At 34.9% G+C, this 12,031-nt stretch overlaps 1 protein-coding gene across 7 annotated transcripts in view; it reads right to left on the bottom strand.

Annotated features, from left to right (window-relative positions):
• AGBL3 (ATP/GTP binding protein like 3) overlaps nucleotides 1–12,031 on the bottom strand; it is a 121,710-nt gene that overhangs the window by 73,850 nt on the left and 35,829 nt on the right. For 2 of the 7 annotated variants that reach the window (XM_023190073.3, XM_031936073.1), the window contains 3 exons: nucleotides 8,560–8,698; nucleotides 6,611–7,390; nucleotides 3,883–4,045 (listed from right to left, as the gene is read on the bottom strand). The exons of the other annotated variants lie outside the window; for them this stretch is intronic. In XM_023190073.3, coding sequence (XP_023045841.2) covers nucleotides 3,883–4,045; nucleotides 6,611–7,390; nucleotides 8,560–8,698 — 1,082 coding nt within the window. The remainder of the gene's footprint in view (nucleotides 1–3,882; nucleotides 4,046–6,610; nucleotides 7,391–8,559; nucleotides 8,699–12,031) is intronic. 7 annotated transcript variants of the gene reach the window in all.

Genomic DNA, 12,031 nt, shown 5'->3' with positions numbered 1-12,031 from the left:
TCAAAAGGCCGTATGTATATGGGTCTATTACTAGACTTGCTATTCTGTACCACTGCTCTTGGTGTTTACACAGTTCCTATTAACATACTATTTTTATTACTGTAGTTTTATACTGTCGTAAAATTTGATAGTGTGATTCCTTCAACTTCATTTTTTAAAAGTGTTTTGCCTATTCTAGTTCCTTTATATTTCCTTATCCATCTTAGAATCAGCCTGTTTATATCTATAAACAATTATGCTGTGATTTTTGTCTGAAACTGTTAAATCTACAGATCAACTTGGGGAGTTGATATCTTACTATGTTTAGTCTTCCAATCCATAATACAACACATGTCTCCATTTCTTTGGGCCTTTGATTTATTTCATCAGCATTTTTAAGGTTTCAGCATATAGAATCTATACATTTTGTTAGATTTATAACTAAGTGTTTATTTTGAAGCTATGATAAAAATGGTATTGTTTTTAACTTTGGTTTCCAATGTTTTCATTGTGAGTATACAGAAATGCAATTGTTTTTTGTGGGTTGATTTTGTATCTTATGACCTTGCTTAAACTCCCTTGTTCTAGTTTTGTGTGTGTGTGTGTGTGTGGGTGGTGTGTGTGTGTGTGTGTGGATCACTTTGGATTTTCTGTGTAGATAATTGTGCCACCATCATTACTTCTTTCCAATCTGTCTGCCTTCTCCTTTCTTTTGCCTTTTTGAACTGCTTAGAACCTCCAGTACAACGCTGCATGAAGTGAGGAAGAGTAGACATTCTTGTCTTCTTCCTGACCTTGGGCAGAAAACATTCAGTCTTTCATCAACTATGTTGTTAGCTGTAGAGTTTTTTGTAGATGTCCTTTATCAGGTTAAGGAAGTACACTTTAATTCCTTATTTGCTGAAAGTTGTTTTTTTTTCATAACTAGATGCTGAATTGTGTTAAAAACTTTTTTTATATCAATTGATGAGATCACACTGTTTTTCTTCTTTCAACTGTTAACATAGTGGATTACAATGATTAATTTTCAAATATGAAGCCAGCCTTATATTTTGGGATAAACCTCATCTGGTCATGGTATATTAGTCTTTTTATATATTGCTGGATTTAATATGCTAATATTTTGGTGAGGATTTTTGCATCTATGTTCATGAGGGATATTAGTCTGTAGTTTTCTTTTCCTATACTATCTTTGTCTTGTGTTGGTATGGTAATCCTGGGAAAGACCGCCCTTAAATTTTTGGTAGAATGCTTCAGTGAATCCAACTGGATCTGGATATTTGTTTTCTGGAGTTTCTTTTTGGAATGCTTTTCATGACTATTCAGATTATTTCACCTTGGGTGCCTTTTGGTAGTTTGTAGTCTTCAAGGAATGGGTTCATTTCATCTAAGTTGTTAAATTTATGTGCACAGAATTGAATTTCCCCTTACTGTCCTTTTAATGCCTGCAGGGTCTGTAGTGATACCTCTCTTTCATTCTTCATATTGGTAAGTTATGCCATCATTGCCTCCCCTTCCTCCTCTTTCTCTTCCTCCTACTTTTTCATCAATCTTGGTAAAGTTTTATCAGTTTTACCAATCTTTTCCAAGCACAAATATTGCTTAACTGATTTTTTTCATTGTTTCTCATTTTCCAATTTCATTGACCTGCTCATCTTTATTATCTGCTTCCTTCTGCTTGGTTTATTTTACTCTTCTTTTTCTATTCTTAATGTGGAAACTTAGATTACTAATTCAAAGTCTTTGTTCTTTTCTTTTTTGAGATGATGGAGTCTCACTCTGTTGCCCAGGCTGGAGTGCAGTGATACGACCTTGGCTCACTACAACCTCTGCCTTCTGGGCTCAAACAGTTCTCCTGCCTCAGCCTCCCAAGTAGCTGGGATTACAGGTGCACACCACCATGCTTGGCTAATTTTTGTATTTTTAGTAGAGACGAGGTTTTACCATGTTGGCCAGGTTGGTCTTGAACCCCTGACCTCAAGTGATCTGCCCACCTTGGCCTCTCAAAGTGCTGGGATTACAGGCATGAGCCACTGTACCCAGCCTATTCGTTTCTAATATAAGCATTTCTTGCTGTACATTTTCTTCTAAGTGCTATTATTTAGCTGAATTTCATAAAATTTCATGTTACATATTTTCATTTTCTTTCAGGTCAAACTATATTCTAATGTTCCTTGAGAGTTCCTCTTGGGCCTAAGGATTATTTAGAAATGTGGTTTAATATCTACATGTTTGTAGATTTTCCTCTTTTATTGATTTACTCTAATTCCATTACGCTTAAAGACATACTTGTATGATATTAATTATTTTAAATTTGTTAGTAGTTGTTTTAAACCAGAATGCGATTTATGTTGGTGCTGTTCCATGTGCATTTGAATATAATGTGTATTCTGCTGTTTAATAGAGTGATTATAAATGTCAAATCCAGTTGGTTGATCCTTGCCTACTGTCTATCTACCAGTTCCAGATTAATGTAAGAGGTATTCAAAATCTCCAACTCTAATTGTGGATTTGCACAAAAAGATTCTTTTTTTTTTTGAGACAGCCTCGCTCTGTAGCCCAGGCTGGAGTGCAGTGGCGACATCTTGGCTCACTGAAGCTCCGCCTCCTGGGTTCACACCATTCTCCTGCCTCAGCCTCCTGAGTAGCTGGGACTACAGGTGCCCACCACGAAGCCCAGCTAATTTTTTGTATTTTTAGTAGAGACGGGGTTTCACCATGTTAGCCAGGATGGTCTCAATCTTCTGACCTCATGTTCCGCCTGTCTCAGCCTCCCAAAGTGCTGGGATTACAGGCGTGAGCCACCATACCCGGCTCAAAAGTATTTTCATAAGAAACATTTAACAGAAAACCTAGAAATAGAAGCCTCTATGTTTTAAGCAACTTTTAGATGATGTGGAAGACCTGTTTAAACTGCAGAGTGGTGGTTTGAGTTGTTCAAGAAATTGGTCCATTTCATCTAAGGCACAACAGGTTAGAGATCTAAAACCCTAAGGAGAATGTCAATAGACAAACATTAAAATATCTTAGTAACACAGAATTATTTTATAGGAGTAATGAACTATACCTAAGAGTATTGACAGTATAAATTTACATAGGAATAGCTTCAGCTATGGGGTTGGGTTTTCCCGTCTTTCTTTCTGACGAAATGAATCCTCTTTGGGGAACAAACCTGTAGTTTCTTTAAATAGCTATTTTTATCAGATCATCCTGTCCTTTTTGTCTTTGGGCCCCAATTATCCCCAAAAGACAATTAGTTCTTCTCAGTAAGTCCTTTATAATTGAATTGGTTGGTTGAGAACTTAAGGGAAAGTCTGCACGAATTTTCTTGGCTGTGTTACCGTCTTTTCCCTAAAGAATGATTAAAATATAAATTTCACATCTTGGTAAATCAGTCTCCAATATTTCCATAGTTTGTGAAAATAATGATATACTTTATTCTTTTCTCATTCTAGTTTCTATATAGTTTTAAAATATTGGATATTGGATTAAGTTTTTTCCTGGCAAAATTCTAATAAATACTTTGAAGGAACTGTTACACATTTCTTAAGAATACAACGTTTAATCTGTATAATTTAGGCACTCAATGACTATTAAAACAATAAACAAGACCCTAAAATTGATTGATAAAAATGACTAATAGAGGAAGTTTTCAAAAGGTAAAAGAGCAGTGGTATTATGGTGGTAGGTTTGGGGGCATTTTTGCCTTTTTCCCCCATATTTTCAAATTATTGCTCACTAAGTAGTTCTATATAGTTGCTTTCTTATTGTCAATTGTATAAACTGGTCAAACTAACTAAATAAAAAAGCAGTTTGGAACAGTATTATCCATGTGGACCATTCTGCTATCTGACATGGGCAACATTTGGTAAAGGAAGAGTTAATACCTTAAAAGGTGCTTACTTTATCTGGACAATTTTTGCTTAGCATAAGTGGGAAGATTCGCTGCTGTAAGTATAATGTCTTAGATCTGTCACTACCATCACAGCCATACATGAAGATGTTCTCTTTCCTACTATGGCCATGAAGATCACAGTATAAAATAACCTCTCGTTTCTCCATCAGTCTGCCAGGAAGAAAGATAAGTTACTAACTTTTATCTCTGCATTTTTCTTCTATTGGTACAACTATGGATTTATAACTGTAATATCCAAATAAATACAATTTCTTATATCCTAGCTTTCTCTTATCTATATCACATATTATTAATATGCAATTTTTAAAATCTATAATAATTTATTAACTGTATAAAGATCTGAATGCAGGCCAAGTGCAGTTGCTCATGCCTGTAATCCTGATGCTTTGGAGACTGATACAGGCGAATCGCCTGAGGTCAGGCGTTCGAGACCTGCCTGGCAAATGTGGCAAAACCCCCTTTCTACTAAAAATACAAAAATTAGCTGGGTGTGGCGGCACATGCCTGTAATCCCAGCTACTCGAGAGGCTGAGGCAGGAGAATTGCTTGAACCCAGGAGGCGGAGGTTGCAGTGAGCGGAGACAGCATTACTGCACTCCAGCCTGGGCAACAGAGTGAGACTCCGTCTAAAAGAAAAAAAAAAAAAAAAAGTCTGACTGCAGTAGCCTTCCATTATAAGGACAAAATTTACCTTACTCCCAAGACTTTCTTCAGCAAGATCTCTCTGCTTTATTTCACATATTTTCTTTCTTTCTGACTGTAATACCTTCTTTCTTTATCTTTGTAAATGTAAATACTACCTGCCATCCTTCAGTACTGACCTCATGTCTCACTTCCTTTCAATCTGTCAAGGCCACAGAACTTCTCTTTTTGAACTTCGGTACCACTTAAAGATATTGGTACTGTTTGCTTGGCCCTTGTCTAGAAAAGTTTTTATATTTTTCATATTCAAGCTTGTTAAGAATGGGGAATGCTTGAAATCATCTAGAAACAGTGCTATGCACATAATAAGTACCCAAATATTTGTTAAAAATTGAGTGCTTGATGACTTGGTGCTGAAGCCAATTAATATTTAACCCTTGAGTAGTGTGGTGATTAAGTTATTATCTTGAGAAAAATGTTACCAAAGTTTGAATTGACTTTTTCTGATAAATTTCTAACAAATATCTGAAAAAATATATTACACATTCCTGAAGAACACAACTTTTGGTCTATATAATTTAACACTCAATATAAAAATAACAAAACAAAAAATAAGTCCCTCAAACTGATTGATAAAATGACTAATATTAATAGAAGAGGCTTTCAAAAGTAAGACAGTGTGGTGTTAAAGTGGTAGGATTATTACTTAACTAATCAAAATTACATATACTATTTGCTGTATCTGGAAGGATAAACATCAAAATGTTAGCAATAGTATTTATAATATTATTAAATATAGTACATTTATAACAAAAATATTAAAACCTAAAATATAAACATTCAAAGCATTTTGCTTTTATTAGAAACCATACTGCTTCAAACTATAGTGAAATTACAAACTAAAATGTATTATGTGTTAATTTATTGCCCTTTTCTCATTTGCTACCTAATAAGTTCTCATTGATAACAGAAGATTGATATAAAGCCACTAAATGATAGTTACAAGTTTTTAGAAAACTAGATTATAAGGCATGAATATCAACTTAAGTTCTTAAATATGAAACATGCTGCACATTTTTAAGCCACAAATTCTTCAGTCTTTCATTGTCTTATAAGCAAGTCAAAAGGAACTCTACTTCTAACAAATTAATATCCAAAGAGATGGTATTACTTCTGAAGTGAAACAGGATATTAGAGTCTCTCATCTTACATTAATTTAAATAACTTTAGAAACAGTTTGGATTTTCTTTTTACCCACAGGTAAACAGAAATACTTAGTATAAGATTTTACCCATAGGTATCTTTATGGGTAAAAAGATATTCTACTTATCTTATACTAAGTATTTTACAAAATTTCTACTCTCTCTTATTCTAATATGCTTTAAATATACTTAATCTTATATATATTTATAGCTGCTCACCTTTCCACACATATGTGACTGACTTCTTATCCTACTTACCTGTGTATGATTAACTGGATTAAGATATTTCTCTTTCTTGGAAGTCTTTTAGAAACTTGCTGAATAGACTTCTGCCTTAACCTTCTTACAAGACAATCAGAGACTAAGTGATATTTTAAAGAGTTTCCAGAGAGAGACGCCAGCGGGCATTGACCTGTAATCCATCATGTCTCAGACCAGAGACCCTTAATCTCAGACAGCATTAAGCAGACGTCATAGATATTCTATTAGACATATCATCAGCTCCCTTTATATGTATATATTTCGTGTATATAAAATATACATATATTTATAAAAATATAAAATTATTTTAAACATCAGTGCTACTATTATCTTTAGCAAGAAGCCAAATTTGGGATATGAAAACTGATTAGTTTCATCGAGTCATCAAAACATTCTAGAATCTGTTTCATTATTTAAGGGGAGGTTAGTGAATCCAGTGGCATAATGCCAGAAGGATATAGAATTACAGTTGTGAATAACGGGGAAAATATAAAGTAGTTATATAGTAGTTAGACTATCTTGAGAAGTTACAGTAAAATGAGTGAGATTGTGGGAGCAAAATTCTTACTACTAAGTTTACTAAATAAGCAGAGAGGGAGGCTTATTTTACCTATGAACCATGTTCCGGGTATACCATACAGAAGGAAAAGATTCCTTCAGGAGAGACGTATAATTACGGTTTAAATCCCGTCCAGCTAAGGAACAGCGATAATTTCCCACAATCACACCATCTGGATTCAGCATGGGTACCACCTTGAAGACAAAAGTGTCCCGAAGCAACTGTGCATCACTTGAGTTTCCTAAAATATAATCTAGGAAGCCTTTCATGATCCAAGAGCTGTTGGTTTCCCCTGGATGGACCCTTGCAGTCAGAATCACAGCCTTCCGCTTTCTTGAGTCAGAGTTCTTCAAGGGGGTAGTGATTGTTAAAATATACACCATGTTCCTAGCAAGCGTGTGGCACAAAACACGTATTTTACAAAACTTTGACCGTACTGGATCATTATTGATGCCAGAAAGGTATTCTTGCAGGTTGGTGTAAGTGTATGGATAGCAATGAGCAAAGTAGCAGGTATCTTTGTTGTGTGGAAATTGAAATGTCCATGTAAGAGAGAAATAATGGCGCCCATCTTGGCCGGGGTTGTTCCTGTAATACTTGATTTGGTCTCCTATTCTCTGCCAGCCAATATGATGAGCCTTGGCCTCTTTTTCAGAATAGAACAATGGGCGCATACCCCGACTGTAAAGACTAGCAGGTTTGGTGAAGTTGACAATAGTGAATCTGTAGACTATTCCTGCTCGCATATTAGTGACTTGGAAATAGTACCACTGGGTGTGTTTATTTGTGAAGAGGTCAGGGCGTACAGTCAATTGGTATTCATATTCTGCCCTAATACACAAGAAAGAAAGGGGAAAAAGCACGTAAGAATGTAAAAATGACATTTTATAAAAAAATGTAAAATTTTGAGTTAAATAAGGAAAATTATTTTATTTTTACTCATTCGCAGAAAGCTTTGTTAGGAAACAATGTAAAAGATTAAAGTTTTGAAATTTTCCCTTTTATTGGATGAGAAACTGCTTCTATGCTATTTCTAAATCCTTTGTATTCCTTGGTAATTCAAGAGAGCACATAAAAACACAGGTGTTTGATAAAAATTTATATATTTCAACCTAAGTATATTTTCTATATAAGAAATGATTAAAGAGTTACCAAAACTGAAGCAAAGTCCAACATTTCTTTTTTCACTTCAGACATATGTATCTATTACAGTCTAAAACTAGGGATATAAAATAACTATCACTGAGAGATTTAAACACAGATAAATTAATATGATCACATAGATTACATAATTTGAACTATTTGAGAACAAGAACTGCATTTGATAACTATTTACATCCCTCTACTTAGTCATTGGAGATGCTTAAATAAAGGCAAAAATAATAATTTCACTGGAATATTATTTATATACATAACAATATTACCTGGTTAGCCGTGACTATTTTTCTCTATCAAGTAACTTTCTATTCTATCAGCACTCTGCACTTAGCATGTAATGTGTATGTGTACAGTTGTAAATAATCACCTAGGAATAGGTAAAATAAATGTTGCAAAACCTTGATAGCTGTCGAGTCTAGGTGATAGGTATGTGGCAGTGAATGCAGAATTGTACTATTTTCTGTACTTAAGTGTATGTTTAAAGATTTCCATAATATTTTTAAATAAAATAATGCACTTGGGATATTCTATGGAACACTCATCCCAAGAACTATTTCAATACAAAGTTTGAGAAGCACTGTGTGTGTGACAATTTATATTACCATACTGAAAATGTACAGTACAGAAGCCTTCTTAACTTTACAACTAATAGTTCTCAAAATTATTTGAACTCAGAATCTTTTATACTCCCCTCTTCCACAATAATTTCTAATTATTAATAGTATCTATACTTCAAGGAATTACAGTTTCATAATAGATACTAAGAACTTTAATGTACTTGATACAGAAAATAGTAAATAGTTGATGGTCTAGCTCCTTAAATAAAAATAATTAGAACCTACACTTTGACTGCCTTCTGTAGATTACCACTCTCAAACCTTGCTTCAAACATCAAAGTATTGTCACGGTAATCCACAGGTTGCTTCAAAGGTGTTCGGTTACCCCCAACTCGGGAATACACAAAACAGGGCTCTTTGTAAGCTGATGAGAGAAGAAGATCATAAAGATGTCAAGGCACACCTAAAGTAAGAATGTTATTCTGCACAGAGTTTGGAGCAATAGTACAAGTATAAGGATTGTAAATTTTCAAGTAACTGGACACTAATTTATATAGACATGTTGAAATAAGAGAGTCTAAGAGTATTTAGACTAGAAAAACAATGCCTAAAATAAATTTGTATATTTCTTACATTACACTAAAAATACTCATTTGGCCAGGTGCAGTGGGTCATGTCTGTAATCCTAACATTTTGGGAAGTCGAGGCAGGCAGATTGCCTGAGCTCAGGAGTTTGAGATCACCCTGGGCAACATGGTGAAATGCTGTCTCTACTAAAAATACAAAAAAAAAAAAAAAAAAAAATGAGCCAGCTGTGGTGGCATGTGCCTGTAGTCCCAGCTACCCAGGAGGCTGAGGCAGGAGAATCGCTTGAACTTGGGAGGCAGAGGTTGCAGTGAGCAGAGATCACATCACTACACTTGACCCTGGGCGACAGAGTGAGACTCGGTCTCAAAAAAAAAAAAAAAACAAAAAAACAAAAATTCACTCCATTTCTGGTCATGATGAAGTAATTGGTTCTGAACTTGCCCTTTTACTGTAAATGAATATAAAACTGGATTAAAGGATATGAGCTGTTTTCATGCATTTGGACAAAAAATAGAACAACTATGTAGGATATTTGAAAGATCAATACATGAAGTGAGTCTATGTTGAGCCCTGGCTTGCTGCATAGAGGTACTTGCTGGACTACAGCCTAGGGAGCTGGCATTTTAGAACAGAATGATAGTCTTGAGCTGAAGAGGGAAGATTGTTGCTTGGGGCTGCTGAAATTTGTGGGTCAGGACACCAGGGAAAAGAAAGCTACATAGAGAACCTCAACAGTCTACATAGTGGTTTCCCAGTCCTTGGATGAGGGTTTGGCTACCAGTCAAAAGATGAGACTAAGAAAGACACAAGAGAGCACTACTGCAGGCTGAGATGCCAGAGGACATACACTTCTGGGATATATTAGAATTCCAACTAATCCAGAGTGGAAAGATTTTATGGAATACCTTAGGCATTCAACAGTGACTCCAGAAACGCTGTATCTTAGGCATAAGTACCATATTCAAGAGTAAATGGTAGCACTGGGGATAAAATGAAAACAGACCTGCCCCTATACAAAATCAAAGCAAGCCTGAAAGAAGCAAAATGATCTCCCAGCAATTTAATTGCCAGAAAGAACAAAATTCAACATAATGTTTAAAAGAACATAATACAGGACGGATGCAGTATATATATATTCAAAGACAAAAATGAAAATGTAAGAGATCATAAGAAAACAGATAAGAAATCTCAAAAAAGAAAAAAACTAAAAAGAACCAAATGAAAATTCTAGAAATAAAACTACAAGCTTCAAAGACAGACTGACTGTCCTCTTGGGATGAATGCAGCTGGTGACTTTAAGTGGAAGCCAAAGATCATTTACCATTCTGAAAATCCTAGGGCCCTTAAGAATTATGCTAAATCTATTCTGCCTGTGCTCTATAAACAAAACAAAATCTAGATGACATCATATCTGTTTACAGCATGGTTTACCAAATATTTTAAGCCCATTATTGAGACTGCTCAGAAAAAAGATTCCTTTTAAAATATTACAGCTTATTGACAATGCATCTAGTCACCCAAGAGCTCTGATGGAGATGTATAGGAGACAAACCTTGTTTTCATGCCTGTTAACACAACAACCATTCTGCAGCCCATGGATCAGGAAGTAGTTTCGACTTTCAAGTATTATTATTTAAGAAATAGATTTTGTAAGGCTATATAGCTGGCCTAGAGAATTACTATTCCTCTGATGGATCTAGGCAAAGTAAACTGAAAACCTTCTGGAAAGCATTTTCCATTCTAGATGCCATTCAGAACATTAGTGATTCATGGGAGGAGGCAAAAAAGGAGAAGTTGATTTCATTCCTTTTGGATAACTTTGAGGGCTACACAACTTCATTGGAGGAAGTAACTGCAGATGTGGTGGAAATAGCAACTAGAATTAGAAGTGGAAATAGCAACTAGGAACTAGAATTAGCAACTGAAGTTGTGACTGAATTGCTTCCATCCCATAATAAAACTTGAATAGATGAGGAGTTGCTTCTTATGGATGAACAAAGAACATGAGGTATACCTAAGAAAATATTTTAATTAAAATGAAATAATAAAAGGTGTTTGATTGACCTTCAAAAAGAGGAGTAACTGAGGAATAAACTGAGGAATAAAAATGAGATGGGCCAATTAATAAGATAGACCCAAACCCAAACATATATGCAAGTACATGAAATGCAAACTGTCAAACCACTCTAATTAAAAGGCAGAGATTGTCAAATTAGATTTTTTAAGTAAGGTATTACTATACACTATCTATAAGAAACAGAATTTAAATATAGTTTCATAAAAAGATTGAAAATAAAAGGGGGAGTTATTCTAAGTAAACAGTAAACATAAGAAAACTGGTATTGACTATATTACTCTAAAACAACATAAAGACATGATATAATGCCAGAGGTAAAAAGAAATATTTCCTAGTTATAAAAGAGACTGGCTGGGCATGGTAATCCCAGCACTTTGGGAGGCTGAGGTAGGTGGATCACTTGAGGTCAGGAGTTTGAGACCACCCTGGCCAACATGGTGTCTCTACTAAAAATAGAAAAATTAGCTAGGTGTGGTAGCACATGCCTGTAATCCCAGCTACCTGGGAGGCTGAGGCAGAAGAATAGCTCGAACCTAGGGGGTAGAAGTTGCAGTGAGCCAAGATCGTGCCACTACACTCCAGCCTGGGGAAAAGAACAAGCCTCCATCTCCCTAAAATAAAATAAAATAATGGTATTTATTTTTATTTTTTTGCACTTTGATGTGAGAATGTGCTTGGGGTGATTTCAATGTTTTTGAATTTATTGGGTCTTGCTTTATGACAAAGCATGTGATCTTAGAATATGTTTCATGTGCAAATGAGAAGAATATATATTCTGTGGTTGCTGGGTGTTCTATTAGGTCCAATTGGTCAAGTGTCCAGTTTAAGTCTAGAATTTCTTTGTTAGTCTTCTGTCTCAATTATCTGAACACTGTCAGTGGGGTGTTAAAGTCTCCTACTGTTATTGTGTGATTAAGTCTTTTTATAGGTCAAGAAGAACTTTTATGAAACAGGATGCTCCAATGTTGGGTTTGTATATATTTAGGATAGTTAAGACTTCTTGTTTAATTGAACTGTTTATGTAATGCCCTTCTTTTTCTTGATTATTGTTGATTGAAAGTCTGTTTCATCTGATAATAGAATTGTGATTCC

This window comes from Piliocolobus tephrosceles, chromosome 8 (genome assembly GCF_002776525.5).
Source record: "Piliocolobus tephrosceles isolate RC106 chromosome 8, ASM277652v3, whole genome shotgun sequence".
In the NCBI taxonomy this organism is placed as follows: domain Eukaryota; kingdom Metazoa; phylum Chordata; class Mammalia; order Primates; family Cercopithecidae; genus Piliocolobus; species Piliocolobus tephrosceles.
This window is presented reverse-complemented; position numbering and strand designations above follow the sequence as displayed.